General features: G+C 37.2%; 1 protein-coding gene and 1 long non-coding RNA gene across 5 annotated transcripts; one reads left to right on the forward strand and one right to left on the reverse strand.

Moving 5' to 3' along the window:
* Window positions 1-576: 576 nt before the first annotated feature.
* Window positions 577-10,985, reverse strand: LOC121874569. 3 transcript variants are annotated; one of them, XR_006090460.1, is made up of 3 exons: window positions 10,864-10,985; window positions 7,175-7,390; window positions 577-616 (listed from the first exon to the last, which is right to left on the reverse strand). It is a non-coding gene; the product is annotated as an uncharacterized LOC121874569 (long non-coding RNA). The 3 variants fall into 3 exon arrangements; XR_006090458.1 differs by lacking the exon at window positions 577-616 and adding an exon at window positions 5,424-5,466; XR_006090459.1 differs by lacking the exon at window positions 577-616 and adding an exon at window positions 6,062-6,113.
* Window positions 7,213-26,490, forward strand: LOC121874568 (cytoplasmic phosphatidylinositol transfer protein 1-like). 2 transcript variants are annotated; one of them, XM_042378764.1, is made up of 9 exons: window positions 7,213-7,352; window positions 10,765-10,913; window positions 12,132-12,220; window positions 12,684-12,691; window positions 14,781-14,852; window positions 15,524-15,622; window positions 16,539-16,694; window positions 17,250-17,393; window positions 22,082-26,490. In XM_042378764.1, exons 1-9 carry the CDS (start codon window positions 7,308-7,310, stop codon window positions 22,286-22,288), a joined length of 969 nt encoding a protein of 322 aa, XP_042234698.1. In that variant the 5' UTR covers window positions 7,213-7,307; the 3' UTR covers window positions 22,289-26,490. The 2 variants fall into 2 exon arrangements, with proteins under 2 accessions (XP_042234698.1, XP_042234700.1); XM_042378766.1 differs by having other exon boundaries at window positions 7,264-7,402.
* The last annotated feature ends 1,279 nt before the right edge of the window (window positions 26,491-27,769 follow it).

The raw sequence follows: 27,769 nt of genomic DNA on the forward strand, positions 1-27,769 counted from the left end.
AACTGGTTTTATTTTAAAAATTGACTTCAAGTTCCATGATTTTTCTGCCCTCAGCAATATTCTGCATAGTTTTGACAGCAGCTGTATAAAGCTTGCAAATAACTCTAAAGCATCATGTCGAACAGCCCAACAAAATTTAAATAAGTAAACTCTACTGTAAGGGGACACATCATATTTCACACGTGCTGAAGCTGGACTTATAGGACAGCAAGGAGTCGTGGGACTTACTTTTACTTTTTACTTCTGTCCTCTTCACCACTGACTGGCTCGTTAGCCGCTTGGGCAGTCGGTCATGTCTCTGTTACGCACTGTTGGCAAGTACTGGGCATACACTGGCTCCTGAATGTATCTGGACCTGATCCAGTGTTGGTCAAGTCTGGTCTTGAAAGAGCTCACACTCGGTGCTGTCACAACACTTTCTGGTAGATTGTTCCAAGAGTTCACAACTTTCACTCCGAAAAAGTTTGCCCTCACAGTTTTCTGGACTTGCGGCTTCTTCAATCTTGAGCTGTGACCCCTTGTGGGGCGAGCGTCCGCCAGCTCCAAGTAAGGACACTCGACTGAGTAGTGCCCCTGGAGATGCTTATACACCTCAATTAGGTCACCCCTCGCTCATCTGCAGTACATGAGAACATAAGAAAATAAGGAGTCTGCAATAGGCCGGTTGGCCTGCGCATGGCAGCTCCTGTCGAGAGTTACTACCACTCTCTATCATCCATGAATCTATCTAACCTCCTTTTGAAACTTTCCAGCATTCCAGCACTTACTACAAAGTTGGTAAGCTTGTTCCACTCGTCCACCACCCTATTTGTGAACCAGTTTCTTCCTATCTCCCCCCTAAACCTAAACTTATCCAACTTGAATCCGTTGCTCCGAGTCCTATCCTGCTCGGATATTATAAGAACTTTATCTATATCCCCTTTATTGATTCCTTTCACCCACTTAAATACTTCTATCTCTCCCCGCACTCTTCGTCTTTCTAGGGAATGCAAGTTAAGTTTCTTTAACCTATCTTGATATGGAAGGTTTCTAAGTCCCGGAATCATTTTTGTCATTCTTCGCTGCACCGACTCTAGTGAATTTATATCCATTCTATAATAAGGGCACCAGAACTGAACCGCATAATCGAGGTGCGGCCTGACTAGCGCAAGATATAGTTGCAATAAGACCTCTGCACTCTTGTTACTTACACTTCTAGATATAAAACCCAATACTCTGTTTGCCTTATTTCAAACATTAACGCACTGTTTTCTAGGCCGTAGGTCCGGGCTTACAAGTACCCCTAGGTCTCTTTCACAAGGCCGCTGTTGCAGGTGTTCTAATCTCTCTGGGTAACTGAGGTGCCATAGAGCAGTCACCAGTCTGGTGGACCTCCTTTGAACACTTTCAATCAATTGACAGTCTCTAGCATACTTCAGGGACCAGACGGGGTAACAGTACTCCAGACGGGGAAACACCTCGCTCTTGAAGATTGTGACGAGCGATGGCGGGGATACAGTGATGGAGACGTTGGCGACTCCAGATGAGAAAAGAGAAAGTCAGGGGTGGATCCAGGAATATCAAGGGGGGTGGGCACTGTAAGCCCCCAGAAATTCTTCTGAAATCTGACCAATATCTTGGGCATTTTGAAACCCTGTGCACTTGATATTAGGAGATTTTATGAGGTCAATTGTAATAACGTTTTACTAAACACAAAAGGTCTGAGTACAATATTATATTGAAGAAAAGTATTGGAATTTTCTGATGAAAAGGGGGGGATCCGGAAATCAAGGACCCCCACAAGATCCACCCTTCAGAAGTGAGAGATAACCAAAATTTTGGGAAATTGAGTTGCCTTTTTATTGATTTCATAAGACCTCGGGGAAAAGGTGCTAACATGACTTTAATATGATAATTGCTGCAGCTGGTACCTAGGGAAAGAGGGTTAATCGAATAATGACCAGGGAAAGCCGAGTAGAAGAGGGTAATGGCTATCCTTAGGTAATGGCAAGCTCCCCAGCCTCTACAGTTTTACAAGCAAGGTTTAATGATGTTGATCTTCAATTCTCTCTCACCTATATTCTAAATTAGGCATTTATTGTAAGGCGTTTTAGACGCACGAAATAGCTAATGCGTTAGCTATTCTGTCTGCAGATGTTTCTGCCGAGTACTGCGCATGACACCTTGAGAAGGAAAAGCGAACACCTTGATCAGGTGTTAGCATGTGCAGCGCGCGAATAGCTGACAACCAATCAGCGAATTTCTCCCACTAAAACAGTGGGTAAATACGCGGATCATGGCCGTTTATAGAGAATATTTTGATTAATATTGAAGAGTTGGAGGCCTGTAAGGCAAAAAAAACTGTGATATAATAATACAAATAATTCTATATATGGTAATATATTGGATAGGACCTAAAACAAAGCATAGGGAGTGAAAGAATTGATAGGATTGCACCTAGTCGAAACCTGTTTTGGCTCTACCCGTTTTTAAGTGGGCACTGAACGAATTCATGAGCCGTTGGTTACTTTGGTGTAACAGTATTTATAATTTCTCAAATATGATTGAAACCTTAATATCATTACTCATAAGATACTTTAAATAAGGGTGAACAAGTTGATTACAGTTCTGTAAGTGCAAAAATGAAGACTTAAACGAACCTGAAATTCGCCGTATTTCGTGTATAAATATGCGAGCACCCAACCGCGAGAGAGAAGTGTGGTTGTATTTTATAATGACAGTCCGGGAATAGCTAATGTGTTAGCTATTCCGTGCATCTACAATAAACGCCTATTATGGCAGACCAATATTTTAAACTTGCATGACAATTTTACTGAATAAATATATCTATATCTGTCTATTCTCTATATCAATTCACACACATCCACACATTCACAACATTGCTTAAGCCGCCTCCTGAAAGCTGGGAAATAATTTCCCAGTGGGAATGCTGTACAGATGCCGTAGCTACTTCACTCTGAGCAGTTGCTTCAAGTTTATAAGAGATTCATTCGTCCTAACTTGGAGTACTGCTCTCATATCTGGGGTGGCTCTTTTTCTGTCCAATTGTTAGATAGGGTGGAATTAAAGGCATTTCATCTTTTTGACTCTCCTTCTTTAGTTAATAATCTTTCTTCCCTTTCTCTTCTCCACAATGTTGCTTCACTCTCTTTTTTACAGGTACTTTAATAGGAAATGCTCGGTGGATTTGGCATCCTGTGTACTGCCGGCAAGGCTCGTAACACTCATCTTGCCCGCGGTGCCCACCGTTTCTCTTTGGCTGTCTGTCACACTAAAACCCGTTATAGTACATCCTTCTTTCCTCACACAGCCATACTCATACTCTGTCTCACTTCAAAAAGCTGGTTTTCTGGCATCTTCGTGGTGCAGATTAATATATGTGTGTAGGTCGATGACCTGTGCCCGGGTGGGCTTGTAGTGGATATCTCCCCTACAACAACTGCCGTTTTTCGCTGACTAGCCGACCCTCTTCTAATTCCCCAGCTTACGTCTCGTGGTCTAGATCAGCAACCAGCGCCGCCTAACAAGGCAGAGGTCAACTATCAACCCACGCCTGCCCCCGCTATATAAGACCTCACCCCACCGTGACCTGCCCTCTTCTATCTACAGCCACCAGCAAGCAACACCTCCTCTGCTCCTACCTGGTGGCTCTCGCTCTCACCGGCGACTATGGCGCCCCACAAGCTGCATGTCCTCCTCTGAGCACGCTCCCCAACCAGCTCTCTCTACTCCATATTTGTATCCACGCTGCCACTTCCCAGCACCAAGCTGCATTGTACATCCAATACAATATGTATACAGAGAGCACATTGTGAGTTTCCTTTCTCCATCCTCTGTTTGTCTTTGATACCCCCAAAATGTTCTACACTACTGAGGGTATACACAAACACTTGTTATCTTGAAAATAGGTTCTTATTCTCGTACGGGAGATGTACAGGGGAACTAATAAGACAGAGCACTTCCACACCATAAGGACTGGTGGTCTCCACTCCTTGTATCACTGCGCGCTGGCATGTACAGATGCCAGCATTCACAAGCTGAATACATAAAATGTAAATATGATAATTCATATACATAACATGGTGCATAATAAATGGAAAATTACATAGAATTAATACATGTTCTGTAATACTTTACTATACATAATACAGTAATATAATAATACACAGCTTAAGGTACTACTTCGTGTCCATATTACACACATCCCACCCTGAGTGTGAACCAATATCTCAACCCCACAAGACACCCTAGAGCAGCACTGCTTCCCTAAGCAGACACCAGCTCCTCTTCCTGCCCCAAGCACCACGTCCTACCTACCCCAACAAGTTTCCTTTCCTTTCTGAGTGTGAACCAATATCTCAAAACCCCACAGGCTAATCACAGTAAAAAAAAAAAAAAAAAAAAATGCAGGTATTATCACTGTCTCACAGGAACGGAAATAGCAAGTGCAGTACCATATTTGGCATAATTATGTTATCAACCAAGCGTCCGTGAAGCTTATTTCCCAGATATTTATTAAAACATTGAACATGATATTCATCATCATAAAGAAAAATAAACTGGATACAGTGGATCACTACCACCAAAATTCATTTATATTCTGTTGTCAGTGTAATTATACTGTGGGGTTCAGGGATGTTTGGTTCACACTTAGGATGGGATGGAGAAAGGAAACTCACAATGTGCTCTCATGTATACATGTTGTATTGGATGTACAATGCAGCTTGGTGCTGGGAAGGCAGCATGGTTACAAGCGTGATGTAGAGAGAGCTGGCTGGTGAGGATGCTCAGAGGAGGACCAGCCTGTGGGTCGCTATGCTCGCCGGCGGGAGAAAGGACCGCCAGGCAGGCGGAGGAGGAGCGAGGGCCGCCAGGCAGCGGCGGAGGAGGAGGTGTTGCTGGCTGCGGCTGTAGCTAGAAGAGAGAGGTCACCACGAGGTCAGGTCTTAAATAGCGGGGGTAGGCGTGGCTTAGTAGTTGACCTCCGTGATGTATGGTGGCGCTGGTTGACCCAGACCACGAGGCATACACTGGGGAATTCGCGAGGTCGGCTACTCAGCGACAAACAGCGTTTGTAGGGGAGAAATCCACTACAATACTCCCCCCCTCCCTTCAGGCGGTGTAGGAGACTTGTTGTCTGCAGGGTTGCATGGCACATGTGAGGCAGAACGGGTGGTGCATGCCACATGTGAGCCATAACTGCGAGGGCGTGGATGAGCCGGCCACTAGAGGAGACAACTGTCTAGATACACAATATCTGTGGGAGTAGAGAGGGAGAAAAAGGGTGTGTGGAGGCGATGAATGTTGTTCTTCCCTCACGGCAGGTACAGAGTCGTCAGATGCGCCTGCTGGGGTGTGTGGGCCTGGGTCAGGAGCAGGGGCTGCGTCAGCAGAAGCGGATGAGGGCTCGTGACAGCAGCTGGGTCCACGACAGCAGCAGGGTGCAGGACAGTAGCAGGGGGGTACCTGAGGGAGAAAAGAGGGGTATGTGGGTCCGCACTCAGGTGCATGGGCCGCGTCGGGAGCAGGGGCTGCATCAGGAGTGGCAGGGGGTACTGCTGGGCCTAGGGGGCGGCGTCTGAAGCAGGACGGGTGTGCTGGGGTAGGTAGGACGGGGTGCTTGGGGCAGGAAGAGGAGCTGGTGTCTGCTTAGAGAAGCAGTGCTGCTCTAGGGTGTCTAACCTGCGGTTTAGAGACAGTAGCTGTAGAGCCGATGAGAGCTGCTTCTGGGTGGATAAACCAATCTTCCATGTTGCTTGAAGACTGGGAGCGTGATCTGTTTCTCCTCCATCCTGTGTGAGTGCGAATCTCCGGGGGTCACCATTTGTGGGAAACAGGATGTTTGGTTCACACTCAGGATGGGATGGAGAAAGGAAACTCACAATGTGCTCTCTATATACATGTTGTATTGGATGTACAATGCAGCTTGGTGCTGGGAAGGCAGCATGGTTACAAGCGTGATGTAGAGAGAGCTGGTTGGTGAGGGTGCTCAGAGGAGGACCAGCTCGTGGGTCGCCATGCTCGCCGGCGGGAGCGAGGACCGCCAGGCAGGCAGAGGAGGAGCGAGGGCTGCCAGGCAGCGGAGGAGGAGGCGTTGCTGGCTGCGGCTGTAGCTAGAAGAAGAGAGAGGTCACCACGAGGTCAGGTCTTAAATAGTGGGGGTAGGCGTGGCTTAGTAGTTGACCTCCGTGATGTATGGTGGCGCTGGTTGACCCAGACCACGAGGCATACACTGGGGAATTCGCGAGGTCGGCTACTCAGCTACAAACAGCGTTTGTAGTGGAGAAATCCACTACAATACTACACTTTTTCATGTGAGCATAAAACTGTGTCTGTACCCTTTAATGTCAAGAAATTATTATAAAGCAAGTGATTAATATAATATTTTTATTTTCTGTGTCCGGATGGGCTATTCCCCTTAAAAAATGGAAAAACATCTACGTCTATGAAACATTCGTTTCGCACAAGATTTATGTAAGTTTCCAATTTTGTGCTTTGATAAGCGTAAAGTAAGTTCATTATTAGGAGTAGTGAGATATCGAAAACTGAGATTAGATAGCCTGATGAAGAACATGCATCTACCAAAATGATGCACAGACGGATTAGAAAATACTGTACTACACACAGCAACTTCCACAAGTTAAATGTTCTTTTAAATTGTTTCACTCAATATTTGAAGGCAACAATCATAATTCATGAGTTCATTATACCAAAAAAATAAGGTGGCTTCGTTAAGCACGATAAATATACAGTGATAACAGTGATCTATAGAGCCCACGCTTATGATTTTAACGCTTTGGAATTTAATTCGGCGATAATCTCCTGCGTGAATAATACCAAAAAAAATTCATAATGAAAGCATCGCACAGTTGGCGGGCAGGTCAGTGGTTTCTGCCAGGTTTTATAATGTATTTATATAATGCAGTTTTCCTTAACACTAATTCTGAACCCGCTTATATATATATATATATATATATATATATATATATATATATATATATATATATATATATATATATATATATATATATATATATATATATACACAGTATTGTGATAGATATTCCCTGAACTACACTTCCACTCTTTAAAGCTCCTTGCGACATTTTATAAGTGTGCTAAGAGTTAATGTATGTGTGTGTGTTGGTGCGACGGCAACGTGGAGGATGTTTACCTCCTGTCCTGGCCGGAGTCAGAAGGCACCCACCAGCTGACTGTCTCAGATGGTTTATAGTTAGTCTTTTCCTTGATGACGACTTCTCTTCTGCTCTGCTATCTCCCATCTCACCTCGCACAACTGCCACAAAATGCTGAAGGAATACCGGATATGCATGCCGATGACTGTGGAGGAGGTAATGTAGTGTCGGGGAGACGAGGAGGATCACCTACCCTGTAAGAAATAGTAGGTTGAGGAGTTAAAAGTCAGGGATTATCACTTGATTGATGCAGCACTTGTGATGAAAATTTCCACACGCTTTATGTTAAAATCTAAGATTTTAAAGTTTTGAGAGTTTTCTGCACGATTTTAGCATATCTCTGAGGACAAGCATTAGAAATGTAACTAGATTTAAATAAGGCAGGACTTAAAACATAAATTGAATGCAAGCAAGTTCACTGGGAAGTCAAGGGAAAAATGAGTGCACATTAGAATGAATGATTACCGTTACTATATAATGGAATGATTTGTTTTGCATCCAAATTATGTGATTTCCGACGGATATGAAGGTTCAAATCGTTTAAAACACATAAAACTAACTGGCCTGTCCAACGAATTACCCAAAAGTACCCAAAAGTATATAAAATCAGGGTAAAATCTTAACGAATATATGTTTTACATCAATAAAACCTGATTAATAATGTTTTCATTGAAATGTAGTAAAAATAATGAAATAATAAACAGCAAAAAACGCTAAATTCCAAAGAGTCACCTATCCAAAATGGAGATATAATTACCGATGTTTCTGTTACTTTGGGGTATTTAACATAGCCGTAGGATTTACTTTTTGTTAGGTTAGGTTAGCGAAGTGCATCACGATGGATCTGAGTTATCTCCCGTGTTCACGAACTCTTTGGAATTTAGCGTTCGCCAATACTGAAAGTTTTTCGCTGTTTATTATTTCATCTTACAAATTATTTTTACAAAATTACACAAAAAATATTATTAAACATGTTTTGTGTATGTATAACAGATATTCTTTAAGATTTTACCCTTATTTGCTATACTTTTGGGTAATTCGTGGCTCCCCTAACTGGCTCATCGTCCAATACCAGTGAACAACTCAAGAATTATATATGACCGTGATTCTGACGGCATTTGGCATTTATTTCGCCGTGAGTCGATCGTTGTGTAGCTGTAAACGTACCTAACCCTATTTCTCTGTTGTGCATGGAAACTTATTATAAAAAGAGGTGACATTTACTAGAACCTAATAGAACCTTACCTAACCAACCAAAGAAACCTACCCAACCTTACCTAACTTCCTTGCCGTTGGGGGGAGAGCCCCCCATCATATTAAACAGAAAGTACTTAGCCAATCAGAGCGCACTTACGGTAAAATAGCATTACTGTAGTAGCAACTTAGTCGGTCATGGTAAAATATCCACTACGTTTAGAATAACACCAGAAGGAGTTGTTAGAATTGGACAAAACCTTGTGGAAATGTTAATTACAATATATTAAATAGATAAATGGAAATGAGAATCCTTTCAGTGTCCTGAGGTATGTTTAAAAAAAATTGTTAGGTAGGTTACTTTAGGTTAGGTCAAGTTCTAATAGCTTCTGTGCATTCTTGTTTCTATTTGTCTATTTAATTGATTGTAATTAATGTTTCCACAAATTGTTATCCAATTCTATCAACTCCTGGTGTTATTCTAAAAAAAAAAAAAAATCCTGGAGCAGATTGCTAACACTATTCACATTTTGCGATGTTTCCAATAATTCCTTGCTCCATTTGATGTAAGATCCCATTGATAACTGTCATGACATTGGTGTCCATGTAATGTATGATCTGAAACCTCAGAGGTTTCACATCGTTTGAAAACGTATATACAGTACTCATTCATGCTCAAAGGTCATGGATGTAGAACTACCAACCGTTCAGAAACAGGTCTTGTAACACTGCTCGAAAAGCCTCAATTCACATCGACCCCATGGCTAACGGTACTTTTTGGGGGACTGTACAAACACCTGCAACTTCCTGCATGCCATTTTTCATGTGATATGTTGCTTAGATACAAATGCATCCAATGAACGTTTTATACAAGCAAACACTTTCAGCGGCCTTTCCAAATATTTTATGTACTACCGGTATATAGTATTTAAATTCCAGGCCAAAATGAACTAACCTACCTAACCTAGAATATGTTACGTACATCATCATTAGGTAAGGTTAGGTAGATTTGGATGGCTCATCGTATTTTGTTTAAATAATAGAATGTAGCTTTCACCTGAAGTTATTTTGTGTATGAAATGGTCATAGGAAGCATTTGTTATGTGTGGTAAACAATCAAAGTTGCATTGTGGGATATTACAGGTGGATGTAGATTAGTGTTCATGACAAATACTGTGATTCTTATGATTACTGTGCAGTACAGTACTGTAATATGTGGTTTTGTGAAGGTAAAGAATTTTTATGTAGTTGTACTGTATGATTTATTTGTTTTTCTTTTTTTCTTTTTCCACCACTCGTCAGATTACCAGCCATTTCGGCAATCATTCTGTTTTACTTTGATACGATCTTCAATGCTGAAAATGATTTAGATGCTTTACTCTTGTAAATTAAATATCATTTTCTGTTAGTACAGGAGGAAGCCAGAGTGTCTGGAGATTTTCAATGTTTGGGAGGGTCACACTAGACAACGCCAGTTTCATTTCCAACCCAGTTGGGGATTAAATCCAGATTGCAGTATTAACGAACTTATCCTCTTTTCCACTTTTTTCTTTTCTAATTAGTCGAGAAGTGGGTCTGTACTTTTTATGCATTGTTGGAAAGTACTGCACTGGGCATGTATGGGCTCTTTAATGTACCTGAACATGTGCCAGTGTTGGTCAATTGTTTTGAATACTGTACTAGAGTTGAGCACGGAGGCTTTATTCAAGCATTCTTTACACATCTGAGCACTGTAGCTTTTTCTAGAAACTATAATTTTTTTTTCACAGGTTTGCAACCATTTCTTCCTTGCATTTCTGCCACGTATAATTTCACCATATTATCTAAACATGTGTGAGATGTGGATTGTTTGATTGAATATTAAGCCCAGACCTAAATTGAACATTTATTCTCCCCATTTTAGCATGGTAGCTCATCACTGTTTTATTTCTTTCTTTCAATTTAATGGAAGTCAAACAAGAGGTATGCAAATAATTTTTTTTATATCTAAAGTACAGTAATCTGTTTGTAAGCTCCTACATAATACTGTATAGATATGCAGTTAGAATAAGTTTAAAATGTACAGTATTGTGTTACTTAAGAAGTGCACTGTTTACAGAGATAGGCATGTTGGTGACTTTTACTGAGTGTCTCTGATAAATACGTGATGTAGAAGTGATACAAATAATTTTTACGTTGTACAATATATTACTGTACATTGAATTTTGAGCATGGAAGGACTCCAGTCAGATTACTCTCTTGACTACCTCTGACATGTGATGTTCAACAGATATAATATCATTATCACCGGGTACAGTACTCTACAGTATATTGAAAAATCCGTCTCATAGTTACTGTGAACACATTTCATTACTAAGTTTTATTGCTATTCCAGTACCACATTGGGCAGCTCTACATGATTGCCCGGCACAGCTCAGAACAGAGTGATGGAGGAGAGGGTGTAGAAGTAATTGAAAATAAAGCATACACTGACCCCATCCAGGGCTCTGGGCAGTTCACTGAAAAGAGAATCCATCTTTCAGGGTATGTAAAGTACAGTAGCTTGCATCCAGCCTAGGTAAACATGTACGCTGTATAATCAGGTCTTCATTTTGTTAAGATAAGGGTTACATCATGGATCAGGTGATATGCATCTGATCTTTAGTCTATAAATGCTTTGTATAGATAACATGATATGTGTCGAAGATTTTAACTCATAAAATTTCTATTACTGTTATCTGCTTTCTTATCTACAAGGAATTTATTGCGTGCTATATATTTGAGGTAGACAGCTACAAGCACATTATCCATGCCCAAATCCACCAATACAAGAAATTATTTTCTATGATACTGGGGTCCCTATTCCTTTTCAAGTTGGAAAATGTTTGTGAGAAATGAAGAAGACAGAAAAGTATGGGGTATTGTGAAGCATATACCAGCAAATTTTCTTTTATCTTTTTTATAAAAATTTTGGTTTGATTTTATTTGTCTACAGAAATATTTATAAAAGAGATAGAAATGAAACATTGCTGAACATCACACACCTGTATGCAGTTATCCTTTGTGATCATCATTTAACTGCCTTTCATATTACCACATGACATTTTCTTGTTCACAAATCTTCTAGATTTTTTTTTCCTTTTAGTATCATTGCCACCTAGTCCATCCAATGCCGCTTCTATTTTTCCTTCACTTCAGTCTTTTCCTGCAACAGTAACAGGCTGTGTGACCAGAATAAGAAGCAAGCAAAGAGCTTCCTCATATGTTGTCATTTATTCACCCTTACTGCTGTAAGTATTTCCCTTCTCCAAGAAACCCTGAAATATCTGCAGTATCTGATGTATCCCTTTTGCTTAACACAAGCTGCCATCACCCATTAGCAGCATGCCCACCTCTAAAATCTTATCTGTTGCCATGTTTTCGCATCACACATGCACTCACACTGCTGCATCCTTATGTACAGCAATCTAACTTCAATAGTGTCTTTCTTCCCAAATTTTTGTCTTCTCTTTGGTAAACCCTTCTCCCTCCTGCTGTCCACCTCTGAATTATACACTTTTTATCAGTCATTTACTTCCCATTTTCTTGGTGTATCAATATCATATTAGCAAAAACTAATCAGCTGTCTAACCAGCACTTCTTTCACTGTCATATATTCTTATTTTATACATCTTATTCCTGGCTTTTTATTTACTCTGCAAATTGCTCTCCAGCATGTAATTTTTGTAATTTCTGATTTGTTTCTTGCTTTTATATATACAGAAAACTGCCACACTGGATTCGGTCGTATATTCCCCGCTTTATTTACCTGACAGAGAAGGCCTGGAATTACTATCCATATACAGAAACAGGCAAGTACTGCTACTGAATCTCACTTAAGACTTTTTTATATATTTTCTTATCAGTGGAAAATTCCTTTGCAATATTGCTGTTTGGATTGATAATTAAAAATGTCAGCATTCTGTTGGGACATTGTGGTAACTTAATAAGATCCGTTTTAAATGTAATTACTGTAGTACTGTACTGTAATTACATATACAGTACAGTATTCAGAAAGTTTAAAAACTAAAGTAAATATTAGCACCTTTCTGCCTTTAGTGGAAGGAAGAGTGTATCAATTTATTTGATGTCCTTTCTGTTGTTAGAAAGTAATACAAATTTGGAGTTGTTTTTTGTTATCTAGTGCAGTATTAAGGTGTACTTATTAACATATACTGTACAGTGTATACTGTACAGTGTTCGTTTCCTAACTTGTTTCATACCGTTACTAATTTCATACTTTTATTTTTCATGTGGCGTAATGTGGCATTATAGAATATACAGTGAGTAAATATGATATATTGTTTTGTTACATATAGAATTAAATAGAATTTATGATATTTGGTAGTACATGTACAGTCAGTCAAAAAACTATCATTAAAACAACTGTGTTAGACAATATGACACAACGGACGGAGGATTTTGGCAACCCTGCCGAGTAAACAGGAGTCGCAGTGTTCATTCTGAAATTCATCAACTGGCCAAATACAGATAGTTTTTTGATCAATGGTACATTCAAATTTGTTGTGCCAAATGGTGAATCAACAGTAAAGAACTCTCCTTATTAAAGTTCAGTGTACTGTATATTTGTTTTGCATATAACCACTTTGATGTGTCCAAGTTAGCATTAGTTATGATTTAGAGTAAGAGAAAGTTGGAAAGTAAATCTAGTACAGTAAGAATTGAAAGAATGCATCTCACATCCTTACCATTGTCTCTTCTTTCTGTGTTTCACTATGTATGTACCATTTTATTGCTGCTGACTAATTTCTTTCCACAAAAAGACTATTGCCTTCTACCCTTAGTGATATTTCTCTGCAACTTGATTGTGTCCTTGATGTATTCCTTTCCTTTTACTGCCTTTGATGTACTGTACTGTACTGTACTTGTGCATTTTCTCTCCTTCGTCAGCATTTCTCACTGTACTGTAATTCCTGTTGTCCTGCTTTTTTGTGGGAAGGTGGTGGGCTGTATACTTATCTTATTTTCATTTTAAGTTTTAGAAACATTTAATAATGGTTTAACACTGTCAGTATTCCTCCTATTACTGCTCTTTAGGTAGTAAAACCGTGAAGTGTGTTGCAAGACTTATCTCTTATTCTGCTTACCCTCCCCACTTTTTATTACTGCTTGTAGAATACATGTATATATTTACACCGTTCCAAAAGCTTGGGAAAAACAAAATGTACTGTAGTTACTTTAAATATTTCTGCACAATTAAGACTTGTGAATATTGTACAGTATAGTATTATGTATCCAAATAGAATAATTATTCACCTGAAGTGGACTCTTACTACAGGTAAAACGTCTATTATTGAAGGGAAATTAGTTTTATTTCTTTCAATCAATGTTTATATTGGGCAAACTTTAGACAGATTTTTTTTTTTTTTATTGAGACTTTGCTAGCTCTAGAAGAAGCAACCACTGGGTTAGGTTTTGAAAGCAATAATTAAACCATGATTTCACTCGGCAAACAGCTACTTTGCAGTACAATACACTATCTGATTGGGTAATTGTATCCATCTACAGTATTGAACATTTCAGGAGCTTTTGTCTCTTTCAGATGTATATATGCAAAAGTGAAACCCCCTCTGACATGTACAGCTATTATAAAGTAGCTGCTTTTTTCTCCAACTTTGATAATCTTTTTGATATACAGTAGAGTCTGCATTTACGTGGTCAATTGAACCCGTGGAGGCCCGTGTAAAACGAGAAACGCGTAAATGAAATAAGAGAACATATGGGATTAATTGAAATAGACACTGGGCCGACCCCCAAACTCCACTTTCTCCGACACAATATGTACCTTGTAGTCAAAATAACATCTTAATTTTATGATGGTATTCACACACAATTAATAATTAAGAGAAATATCAATAATATTAGGTTTTTTAACACTTACGTTAGTAGAAAAGATGGCTGAGCACACGGGGATGGGGGGTTGGTTCCGAGGCAGAGGGCAGATTATTGGCTCTCACCTGTATGACCTGTATCACTATCCACCACAGAGGCTTGCAGGGCCTCTTTGTCAAACCCCTCAAAGTCCATATCCTCACTATCACTGACTTGGGCCGGCTGTGGTGGGTGGCGGGTAAAGAACTCAGTAATGTTTTGATGACTGGGCGACCTTGTGCGCACCCTGCCTACGCCGCTTCCCGTGTAAATGACCAAATTTACCGCGTAATTAAAGCATTTCGATTCTGGCAAGGCACCGCGTAAATGACCAAACGCGTTAACCAAAGCCGCTTAAATCCAGACTCTACTGTACTGTACTTTAATTTCCAAGAATACGCAGGTGTGTCTTGAACTAAAATATAGAATAGAGTAGTTAAACCATTTATGATTTTAATGCATTCATTGTTGTTGTTGCAGTGTTCTGTTATTCCACGGTTTGCCATCAAAATACGCACACGTTATGAGAATAACAATGGATCATCAGAAAATGTAAGTTTCCTTTGTATGTTTGAATTGTAATTTAGTGTACAGTACTGTACTCATTTAATCAGAGGCTGAAGATCAGAGTGCTAAATTCAAAGACATTTAGTGTAAAGGTCTTTTAAGGAAGTTGATGATTTGTTAATTTGGGTAACAGATGTGTTCAGTGCTTATAACTTTTCATGGTCATGGTTGAGTCAGTACATGTGCTAAGAGGAATAGAGCAAACAAAGTGCGGTCAAGTAGTTGGACATGGCATCTTCATGGATGGATGGGTGATTGAGCAACATAGGATAGGTGGATACTGAGGTTGGTTAGATAGATAGTGAGGTAAAATAAATGGATAGTGCATTAGGAAGTACTAAGGGTATAGTTTAAAGTTTTATCTTTAATTCTTTATATAGTACTGTATAGTGAATTAAAATATCTGTAAATTAGAATAAAACATCCTAGTATTGAGATGATTTAGTATAAATAGATTGAAAGATCCTCCTTCATATTTACTGCCCTCTGCCTAATCATTACTACTTTGTATGCAACTCTTAAGTCCTCATTCATTATTTCATGTAGTTAATTATTAAAATAAAAATTCTCACGTTTTTTATCACTCTCTCTCCAAGTACGAGAGTTAAAGGGAAGAAGATTGTTCATATGATTGTTGTTGACCATGAATGTTTCAGTGTCTTGATATAAATGAGGAGGAGTTGAAGCAACGGACAGTTGAGCATGTGGACATCCTCGCCGATCCAGTTGATGAGAAGCACTATAAAAAAGAAGAGGTTTGTCATTCTTTTATTAACCCTGTGAAAAAATGTGAGGTAATATTTTTCCTGAGAATATTTTGCACTTTCACTAATACAGTATATATCGACTAATTATCAAAACTTTTATTTGTAATCATTTGTCCAGTGTCATAGTCGCTGCTTTGTATTTTTATTTGTAATTATTTATTGTTTTATTTTTTTTATAATATTGTTTTTTTATTGATAAATTTGAGCGAGTTTCAATGTTCCCAAGTTAATGACAAGCTAATTAAGGAACTTACTTTTATACTGTGGTGGGCACTCAAGTAATTGCATTGTGTTTCAGATTGCTTAGCTCAGTGAGGCCTTTTGGGTTCACACGTTTCATTTACATGCCTCACTTTTGTGTTACTTGTGCATCTACCCTTGCTAGACCCACCCTGGACCCCTTTATGATAGATTTAATATTGTATTGAGATAACCACTGTGTTAAAACTTTCACTGTCATGAAAGTTTCAGTGAAAGAGAAATTGTAAAATTAGAATGACCATTAGGAAGTTTGGGGGGGGTGGGGGGGGGGCACATAGATTAATGTCTGGACCCTTAATTCTTTCCCCTCCTGCTTAAAGGGGTCCTCAAACAACAGTTATCTCATGAGTGACTTGTGGAAATCACGTTAGTCACAAACTGGACCTTCATATCTCCACAGTTTTACATTCCAACGGAATCATGGATTTTGTAGTCAGAATGGAACACAGTTTTTTCTATGGCTTTAAGGTCAATAGAAATCTTGATTGGTTATAACATGGCAACTGTTGGTACACAATACAGGAATATTGTAGGAATCACTGTACTATATTTAAACCAGTAACTTAGTTGTAGACTTGTTTTGATAAAAAATTTCTATGCTTCACTTGTGGTTCATCCACACTACCAACTTTGTGATTTACAGGATCCTTCTGTCTTTAAATCTAAGAAGACTGGCCGTGGCCCTTTAACGGAAGGTTGGCGTGATTATTCAGATATCATCATGTGTTCTTACAAGCTTGTTGATGTTTCCTTCCAAGTATTTGGCCTGCAGACCAGGATTGAAGACTTTGCACAGCGAGTAAGTGGTAGATAAAACTTAAGAGTCTGCTGTTTTTCTACCTAATCTAACTCACATTAACATGAAAACGTAAATACAAATACCTGTATTATTATTATTGGAATTTCTTTTACAGTACATGTACAGTACTTTGAAATTTGTCTGTTGATCAATGTGAAGCAGTGATGCAGTACTGATAACATCTGTTGTGTACAAAATTGCTTCTAAGAATAAAGTAAAAAGATGACACATTTATTTCTCTTCAATCCAGCTGCCTTGTCTTCCATATTGTTTTACTTGGGGAATTGAATATTTAGTCACTTCTAATCAATTGCCAAAAAATTAAGATTTTTCATCTCATTTAAAGCTCAGTATCTAACATGATTAATTATATATCATTCATATATTTTTACCTTTAGTATCAAACAACCATAGTTGTTTTGACTTTTATTGTGTATGAACCATATTGATAATAACAAAAACAAAAATTATACCAACTGACCCCAAGTCCTTCACATAACTCAATTTCTGTTTTGAACATAACAGCATATATATATCCTATTGTATTTATTGCAGGCTATTCGAAATATCTTACTTATTGGCCACCGACAGGCTTTTGCCTGGATAGATGAATGGTATGGCATGACTATAGAAGATGTACGAGATTATGAGTGTGGAATGCAAAAGGAAACTAATGAAAAGATTCGTTCAGCTCAGCAGGTTGGTGACAATTTAATCATAATCTTTATACTGTTTTTCAAAAGTGCTTTTTTGTTTTCTCACCAATGACAGAGGGCATTGGGTATTTAATTTTTCTGTTTATTCTTTTAACTAAATATTTTTTACCTGAACATTTTTCGGGTAAAATAAGTGTTACAGTACATTGTAGCATTGCTTCTTTGTTATGGCAGTTTCTATTATGCAGCTGGATAGTTATATTTATTACAGAAGTATCTTCCTAATTCAGACTACAGGCAGACCTTCATTTACAAAAGGGTGTTTTTTCAAAAATTGGTGTACATTTTTTTATTGACTCAATATGAAATTTGAATTACATTATCTAAGAAAAAATCCTACACTCAACCCCTGATGAGCTATTTCATCATTCTTTGTTTACTTGGCACGAACGTTGCGGTCACAGACATGAACTATGACCAATGCTTGAAGGAATCTTGGCTCCTACTGGGTGTACTCTGTATTTTTTGTTTGACATTGAATTTATTTTGCTTTCACAATGCCCTCAAACAACCACAGAAGTGATGGAATAGGGTTTAACAGTGCTAAAAAGAAAAATTAAGTGGCAAGTGTAAAAAATGGAAGTGTGAAAATTCTATGGAGACTGGACCAAGGATAGTCTATGAAGAAAGTGCCTGGATAAAGTACTATATGAATGGTTCAAGCAATGAAATGTCAGAAAAAAGGTGGATAATGTTACATACTCCAACCTGCACTCCTTTCTGGTAGCTGTAATACAAAATTTAATTACAGTACAGTAAAGTAATAATACCATTTACATCACAAAGCAGTCATCCCCTGATATGCGGAAGGGTTAGGTTCCATAAAATCATGCCTCAAATTGAAATTCTGTATATTGAACACATTTCCCCCATTATATAAGTGGAGATAGGTTCCTACACAACAAAATCTTGACTGTGCAATGTAACAAATACTGTACATATAATAACTCAACAAACTTCATTAATACTGTCCTGTACATAAATACACATCATAATACTGTATAGCAATGAAACCAAACAAAAAGAGTGGTGTTGTGAGTAATAATACTGTAAAAATCCCCGTAACACACGTCTCCAGTCAGCTAGGAGATGGCTACACACGTTGCCTTGTGACATGTAATGAAACAAAGTTGTGCAAAAATAATTTCAGTACTTTTATGTGCCTTAGAAATAATGAAAAAATAATTTAAAACTATGCTGTATAAAATAAGTTAAATAAAGAGCATGGTTGTGTATGTATGGGAAATGAATGTATATGTGGAGGAAGTGAACTGTACAGTAACTACATTGTCAACCATTTCCATTACAGGCAGTCCCCGGGTTACATACGGGTTCCATTCCTACAGATGTTCTTAGTCGAAAATGTACTTAAGTCAAAACACATAACCTACAGAATGTACATACCGTACTTACAGAACAATGTTTAAAATCCCACTATCTCATAGCGTAAGTCCTTGTGTACAACAAAAATCACTTAATTTAAGAGAAAGAAGACATAGAATGACAAAACATATTAAATATAAGTAAAAAATGTCATCAGGTAATGGTAGTAGTACTAGACCAACTACTACTACCATTACCTGATGACATTTTTTACTTATATTTAATATGTTTTGTCATTCTATGTCTTCTTTCTCTTAAATTAAGTGATTTTAGTTGTACATAAGGACTTACGCTATGAGATAGTGGGGTTTTAAACATTGTTCTGTAAGTACTGGGAAGATATTGGAAGCATAATGTGTTGGTTAATGTGCCTGGGTGGGCTCGTTCGTATCGGCGGATGTTTGTAAGTCGGGCATACATAACCCGGGACCTCTTGTATTATATCGTAAATTTCCAAAAATCATAGGATGACTGTAAAAGAATACAGTACAGTATGTAAGAGCTCACTAGTTTGCTGACCATCAGTTAACAAAACTGCTTAGTTCGTGACTTCGTGTTGATTTTGCACATAATCCAACTTGTGCTTAGTTTCCAAAAATGCAATAGTTTGTGTTTTCCACTAAAATTAATAAGAAAACATCAAAATATAGTATTAGTAGAATTAATTAACCAACAAAGAAAAGAAAAAAAATGAAACTTCAATTGAGGGAATGAGAAATATTTGCTGAGCGTCATCATGGTATCCTTAAGAGTGGCATAGCACTCTTTTGTAGGTAGTGTTTCATCCATTTAACTTGTGTTAAAGTACTGTACCATCACCAAAAATCATTTTATAGGTAAAAATTTACAGTAAATTTTTGTAATAATCAGGGATAATGCTCCTGTTTACATGATATAAAATACAAGTACAGCTAGACCCCGACTTACGACGGGGTTGGGGACCCAAATCCAGGTCGTAAGTCCGAATGGTCATAAGTCCGACATAGATAAAAAAAAAATTAAATAAAAAATCTACAATGAAATACAGTACAGTACAGTAAAAGTAATAAATAATGAGGAATGGATACAGTACAGTGAAAGTAATAAATAATTAGAAATGGATACAGTGTGACTGAGCACTTACCTTTAATGTAGTCAGCTGAATGCACAGGGGGGCCCCCATAATTTTTTAATTATACATGGAGACTACATTGACTGGAAACGTTTCGGTATAGAAAATGCTTGTGTCATTTGGGGGAAAATGGTCACAACTGCGGCGGTCGTAAGTCGGGGTCTAGCTGTAGTCTTGTATTGTCTATTGTAAAATTCTCAAATATTGTACAATGAAAAATTCTTTGTGCACTTCATTATCAGGTTGAAATGATGATGGTAGATTTCGTTAGAAGTTAACATTAAAAGATATATAGTGTCTGTGACTTGACATAGTCCGAAGGTACGTTGCACCTATTGGTCTGCAAATTTCACATGGTTGCCATTTCACCAGTTCTGAATTTGAACAAAGTAGAGAGGCTCTTCTCACATGGTCATACCAGTGATGGAGGTGTTGGTATTAGTTTTATGATGTTTACTCTGCACACACAGTCCATTATAATAGTTTATTCTAATTTCGTGTACAGTATAGTCTTCATTTACGCGGTCAATTGAACCCGTGGAGGTCCGCGTAAAACGAGAAACGCGTAAACGAAATAACAGAACATATGGGATTAATTGAAATAGAGACTGGGCCGACCCCCAAACTACACTTTTTCCGACACAATAGTACGTTGTAGTAAAAATAACATCTTAATTTTATGATGGGATGCACACACAATTAATATTTAAGAGAAATACAGTCGCCGGTTAATGTCCATTCAAATAATGGACTCAACTCCCCCCCCCCCACTTCCCATGCTTGCTGGCTCTTCCCTCCCTGAGAAATGTTTGGGTGAAAACACTAGGTTTTTAGGTTTAGTAATAAATAATACCTCAGACTTTGTTTAGGATAGTATAATTGACATTGCTGGATTCCTTGCAAGACTGCGAATAATTTGAATATAAACGTCATATATTTTGCACAAAAGATAAAATTTTTGCTCTCTCTAATAAAATTCTTAAATTAGATCTAAAATTTGTATGTCTAATGCAAATTTTAACTTGTTTATATTCAAATTAATCACTATCTTATAATTCTGAGGCAGAGGGAAGATTATTGGCCCTCACCTGTATCACTATCCACCACAGAGGCTTGCAGGGCCTCTTTGTCAAACCCCTCAAAGTCCTTATCCTCACTATCACTGACTTGGGCTGGCTGTGGTGGATGGCGGGTGAAGAATTCGGTAATGTTTTGTTGATTGGGCAACCTTGTGCACACCCTGCCCGCGCCGCTTCCCCGCTTCCCACGTAAATGATGGAATGAACAGCGTAAATAAAAATTGTCGGTCTGGCAAGGTACTGCGTAAATGACCAAACGCGTAAACCAAATCCGCGTAAATCGAGATTGTACTGTATATTTACTCTACTTCAAAATAGAATGCCCAACAATACACTTCACTATTCAGTATTTCACTTATCCTGGAGTAATGGAGAAAGCATTGCTGGTATCTTTGGGGGGCTGAAGGGGAAAGTGGTAGTTGATATTTCTCCACAGTTCTTACCCAAGAAATCTAACTCATTTTCATTTGAAGTGAATGATATGGGAAAAATAGACTGGAGTAGAGCTTCAACTAGTACCTAGAACACAGGCAGTCTTTGCAGGAATTCATAAATATTCCATGTAAGGTTGATTGTTGGAGTTTCTGTAGTTTGCTTTAACAGTTTTTTTATAAATGAGATGGAGGTGCACATTTGGCAAGCAGGCAGTAGCTACCTGGAAGTGGATGTGGGTATTCCCTAAGAAGGTTGGGATGGGGCTGCTGGTGAGCCCCAGTTGTCATCTGCCCTCTTGGACTGGGAGAGGTGTTTTTTATTTACATACATTCAAATTTTTAAATAATTCTACCTCTTTTTTTCAGACTTATCACTTCCCTGAGGTTGTCAGATATGTGAGGCATTGGTCTATTATAAAATATATTTAGTAAATTCTGTCACTAACTACAGCTTGTTAGGCTTTGATCAAGTCTGAGGAGTGGATGGCTTAGAAATTTAGTCAGAGTTTCCTCACTCTTACCAGTTGACATTCAGGGGTATAGGATGTCTTGAGTTAGCAAAATGTGAATTTACAAGTTTAAAATGTACAGTATGCCAAGTGTAGTACAGTATTGGATAAAGTAGTACATTAAGCTACATTTTATTCTTTCCTTGTTATATCAGTCTGCAGGCATAGTTGACACAGAAACAAACACCCAGAAGACAGATGATAATAAGGAAGACAATGAAGAGGAAGACCTTGACAGCTCCGAAAACAAAAAGACATTGAAGAAAAAAGATTCCACTTCCTCCCTTGGTACTAACTCCAGCTCTTCCATCTCACCAGACAAGACAGGCTACCTCTCTTCCTGGTTTAAGTGGTCTTCTTGATTTTTTAAATACTGTACATGCAGATTTATGATTGTTTTGAATAAACTGTATTTGTTATTTTTTTTATAATGAAAAATGAATACCCAATGCATTTTTTTTCAGTAATCTGCTTTAATCGTGGATAACTGTTTTGGCACAACTTTCTTTTCGAGAACTTGACATTCAATCAAAAATTTTGACTGAACCAAGAATAACTATTACTTCATTGACATCTTGGTGTTTACCAGAGTTCCTCAAGTGTCCATTTCATTATTCTTGTTTTTGTTTGTGCTTTTTATTCCTGATTAAACTCAGTTGGTAAAAAATATATACAGTACTGTATACAGTTTAGTTCTTGGAATTAGTGTCAGAATTTAACTATCGTTAATTCTCTATACATTAGTATGGTTTGGAAGACCATGGAGATATCTTATGAATAAATTAAATATGGAGAAGAATTGTGTTGCAATTGTGTCCTTTTGCAATGATTTATGTAAAAAAAAGATACAGAAGAAAATAAAGGAATTTTTAAATTAAACATAATTACAGCCCATTTTTCTTGACAATTCAGGAACTTACATTATTAACAGTTATTCTGGTAGCTCAGGTTCCTCAGTTGTACTGTTGTAATGCATCTGTAAGATGATATATTTCTCCAGCAGCTGAATACTCAAAGTAACTAATGTTAGCTAGGCACAAAGAAACTTATGTAAATTACCGGTAATTGTAAATTTAAAGAAATAAGTAAGATGTTTATTCATATCTTCTGCATATTTCATGTATATAAAACTTCTCGTTGTCATTTCTTTCCCACCTCTGCTAGGGATGTCTTGTCAGGTTGTGTGTGTGCGTGTTTACATTTGTTCATCTGCTAGACTGTGGTTAGGTTTTTTGTTAGGTTTGCATAAATGTAACAGCTGTCTGACAGGGCCATTTTTATCCAATGGACACATTTCTAATTTTTCTGCTTATATTCACTGAGCTGTTTACTACATTTTAAAAGCAGATTCGGTCTGAACAGTATTGTGCCAGTTTTTATTTGGAACTGAATTAATATAGGTGTTTTATCAGTCATTGAGTTTATAATTTCTTTTAAGGCCTTTCAACCCAGGCTCTCAGCACAGATGAGATACTGTACTACCTAATGACATGTCACCAAAAAAGGCATGTTTGTGATTTGGCACTCAACTCTCCTAGATTTTGAGAATTGTATGTGATGTTGCTTAGAAAAGCCTATACTGTACTGAATTTCATTTTTTTCAATATACTTAAACATAAACTAGAATGTATTGAGTACACCGTATCTATATTAATAAGAAATGATTGTTATCACTTTCACTTGGGAGGACTCTGTGGAGATTTTTGTATTTCAACTACTGTACTTTGAGAAATTCAAGTGGTGAAAGAGGGCTGATATATTTTAATTATGGTCTTGGTTATTGTTATACTTTTAAGGGGTTATATCAAGAGTTCATAATTGGCATAATACTGTTTTTTGGATCTGTGGATGTGTTATGTGTGTGTGTGCATAGGAATGATGTTTATATGTGTGTATGGGTAATAAAATCAGTGTCGTGCTCGCTTAAACTTGCAAAAATTCAGGTGTGTTGACAAGATGGGTACAGTACATCCCTTGCACACTGAATCTTTGTGAGTGTTTAAAACTGTTATGACAATTTTTTTTTCGGCCCATTGACATGTTTTAATTTTTTTGGAACACACAGAATCATGCCAACTTTGAATCCCTGGTATGACCCCATAATCACATTTTATAGTGTTTTTATTTGGAAGATAACTATTATATACATTGCATTTCCTTGTTTCTTTTTATTTGACCATGCTTGTTTAAAGTCATGTAAACTATTCCATACATCAGTGTGCCTTATACTCACTGAGAGCATGAAAGGTTAAGTCTTGTCATGCTGTGAACTGCCATTCTCACATATCATATTGAAAGTGATATGAATGTGGAATTAAGGTGCATAATTGTTTGGAACAAAATTATTGCATCAGTAATGAAATATTAGTTGAAGTATACTGCAGGATTTTTAAATAACAACTAATTATTAGTTCACTGCCAGTGCCAGATTTATTACATATAGAATAGGAAATCTATATTATTTTCTGCAATAATTGTATTGTGACCAGGATTCCTCTCCCTTGAATAATTTAATTTGAAGAATTATCATAAGTTTACAAATTTGTGGTGTCTAAATGGGGCACAAGTAATATTATATATAGGAAATAAGCAGTACTGTATTCATTTGTAGAAGTGTTAATGGTGTGTATTCTAGGCTTTAATATTTGTTAGGAAGGAGAGCACTGTTTCTTTCTCTCTCTATTTATTTATGTATGTCAGAAAGTAGTGGACTGTTATCTGCATATGTAAATAATTCTGTAATGCCTGTACTTGAAAGATGTGTATCTGTTCGCTGTTTACAACAATTGGTGTATTGTATATAGCAGTACTGAAATGCTGGTGATTTTTAGTTTTACTGTATATGCATTCATATATATAATATTTATATTTTCTCTTCATTAATCCTTTAGGATAAGCTAATGAAAATTTGCACAAAATTTCTTATGGACTTGATCTTTGGTGTGTTATCTCTATATACATTTATGTATAAATGTGGTTACCTTTTTATGTATCTTGTCTTACTTATCGCTTCAACTCTTTACAAATGTCTATGAAAATTGATGAGATGTGTGAAAGAAAAGTTACTGGTGGGGGATATTTTCTGCATGATCATCTAAGCCAAAATGTTTGATACATTCTTAAGAATAGTTGTACAGTAAATTGTTATAGATGATATAATCTGAGTCATAATCAAGAGAGATTAAATATCTTTTAATGTTTATAAAATTTTACATGTTGACTCAATTGAAGATATTTTCTTTTGGGTAATTTTTATTAGGTATCGTAATAAAAATTAGCAAGCATTGTTGTGGGGTGCCCCTCGAGGTGAAATTTTTTTATCTTTTATTATTATTATTTGTTAATTAAACTACTACTGATACTTTGAGGGTAAAATTCATCACTCCACCTTCATGAACCTTGCACAACCTACTGATTATACTTGAGTGTTACATTATATTGTAAGGACAGTCCTGCTTGTACAAAATTTTATAAATGATCATGTGAATAGACTTAAACTTTCTTGTAAATAATCCTCAATTTGTCTCTTGAAAGTATATAATGCACATGAAAGCTTATGATTATGATGGACACTGTTATATGGACACTCAACATGGTTCAGATGTACCCGATAATAGTACAGTACTGTAAGTAGTAAAAGAAACCTGGACAGTAGAGCTAAAATTCTTATTGGTATAAAATGTAGCTTTAACTCACTACCACATCAGTAAAAGGCAGGTATTATTCACTAATTCTTTGATAAAATGTTATACCAAATATAAATAACTTACAATTATCCCAAGTACATGTGTGAAACAATACAAACTAAGAAATACCCTTAACAGTTAACACAAATTTAATAAATGTAGAAGAGCTTTTAAAGGTTTTGTTGCACTTGTAAGGTGTACCTAAAATCCTAAGTTAGTCAGTTAATTCCATATGACCTCGGTTAACTGTCAATAAATAGCTATATTGAAGGGTGGATGAACCAAATACACTGTTTGCTTCTATTTTCATGTGGAGAGGGGACCATTAGCAAGCATTATTTTATAAAAATCTGACCAAGAAATAGAGTCCATAAAAATGTCTTTCAAACAAAAATGTATATTTATGTAAAATTGCTACCATTAGACACCAAGCAATAGTCAAATAGTGTAGGACTAGACAAAGTGAGATGATCTAACTTCTATTTACATTGGGGTAAAAAATGTATTCACGAAATGAGTTTTGGGTGAAATTTGCCCCCTTTTTTACATATCAAGTCAAAGTAATGTAAGTATATCAAGTTTTCTCAGTTGCTGAATCTTACTGTTTGACTTAACATTTTTGTTGTGAGTAATTGATATCAACCAAAACATAGTACTGTGCTGTAGTTTGTTTTATAAAGGGGTGGCGTGGTAGATGTTAAAATGTTATATTTTTGTATATATCGTGTAGGTATAATTAAATTTTAGTTAGAATAACAATGAAATTATAAACTTAAAATTTTTACTGAAATGGATGTATCATTGAAGGCTAAATGTATGTGGCTATACAGGTATTGTGTATTTAATTTTTGTCACAAATAAAGGATTTATTTCACTAAGAATTGAAGTACTATTAACCACAGACAGTTAGCTATTGTGTTATGTTAGCAGAATTATTTTAATTGTTATTAGATTTAAAAATACTCCCCTTTACCTTTCTGAAGTAAGGCTTCTTGAAAGACAACTTACAGTGGCTCTAAGGCCTTCAGAAAGTAAAAATGCTCAAGTGAAGATGCACAAATTCAGAGAACACTAAATAACCAAGGTCTAAGGCGAAACAACGAACAAAGATCTGTGCCTAGACAGTCTGGCGCTGAATCAACAAAATTGCTAGCCTTCATCATGTCAGTACATACAACATAAATTAGTACCTTAAGTTATTTTGCTGCATTAATATTGCTTTGTTTATTTTCATGGAGTCATTGAAGTACAGTACCTAAAGTATTGTAAAACCCATTAATATAGCTATGTCAGTAAGTTGATCCCTGTATAATAGCATCTGCTAGCTAGGCAGTCCCATGTCCAATGTGTGTGTGTTCCTTCTTGTGTTTATCATTCTTGTTGGCCATGGTTATATGTCAGCACTCCTGTTATCTAATGGTTAATTTTTTTATTTGAATAATTTGACTGCAACATTAGTTTATGGGCCTCCTTTAAACCTGGGCCCTGTAAGGATCAACATCAATCTTAGGACACTCATTTACTCATCAAGTCTGTGAATTACAACCCATGCTTACTCCCAATATTGCTGGCTGGATTTAGTCAAACAATCAATATAGTTTTCTTGGCACCACCCTAGTCCTCAGAGAGAAGTCTGGAGAAGAAATGCCTCACCCAAAGTCATTACCAGATTAACCCTCTTTCTTGCTGCCACTGCAGGTGCATCTCTTAGTGATGCTGCATTAATTACTGTGACTCCAACACTGCTACACTGAGTGAACTACAACTCCAGCATTCCCATCAATGTCCTATACTCTGGCACTGCTTGTCTCAGTGTTTGTATTTGCCACTAGAAATGTTATTGATAGTTTTTTCTTGATTCAGATTGCTGCTGTTTCAGTTAAAGGTACTTTGTCGTAGAATTCTTCGATATACAGTACGGTATTATCAAAATAGACTTCTCAATAGGTATTGTTTGTTTACAGGCTAGTGAGCAATTTGTCTTGTTTATCTGAGAGGAGGATAGCTTAGAGCAGGGGTACTCAATTGGTAGACTGCAGTCAGGATCCAGCATATCTCTCTCTCTCTTTTAATGTGCATCTGGAAATAGTAATATTTTTAATTATCTTTTGTTTTCAATTATATAATTTAAATAATATTCAACACATTTTTTACTGC

This window comes from Homarus americanus, unplaced genomic scaffold, assembly GCF_018991925.1.
Source record: "Homarus americanus isolate GMGI-L3 unplaced genomic scaffold, GMGI_Hamer_2.0 scaffold34360, whole genome shotgun sequence".
Classification (NCBI taxonomy): Eukaryota; Metazoa; Arthropoda; class Malacostraca; order Decapoda; family Nephropidae; genus Homarus; species Homarus americanus.

Bases quoted from the DNA above. Each gene is read 5' to 3' on its own strand.
- LOC121874568 (XM_042378764.1), top strand. From the start codon at position 7,308: ATGCTGAAGGAATACCGGATATGCATGCCGATGACTGTGGAGGAG. The intron at 10,914-12,131 runs GTATGTAAAGTA...TTATATATACAG, and splicing joins AAGAGAATCCATCTTTCAGG to AAAACTGCCACACTGGATTC. The intron at 17,394-22,081 runs GTTGGTGACAAT...TTGTTATATCAG, and splicing joins AGATTCGTTCAGCTCAGCAG to TCTGCAGGCATAGTTGACAC.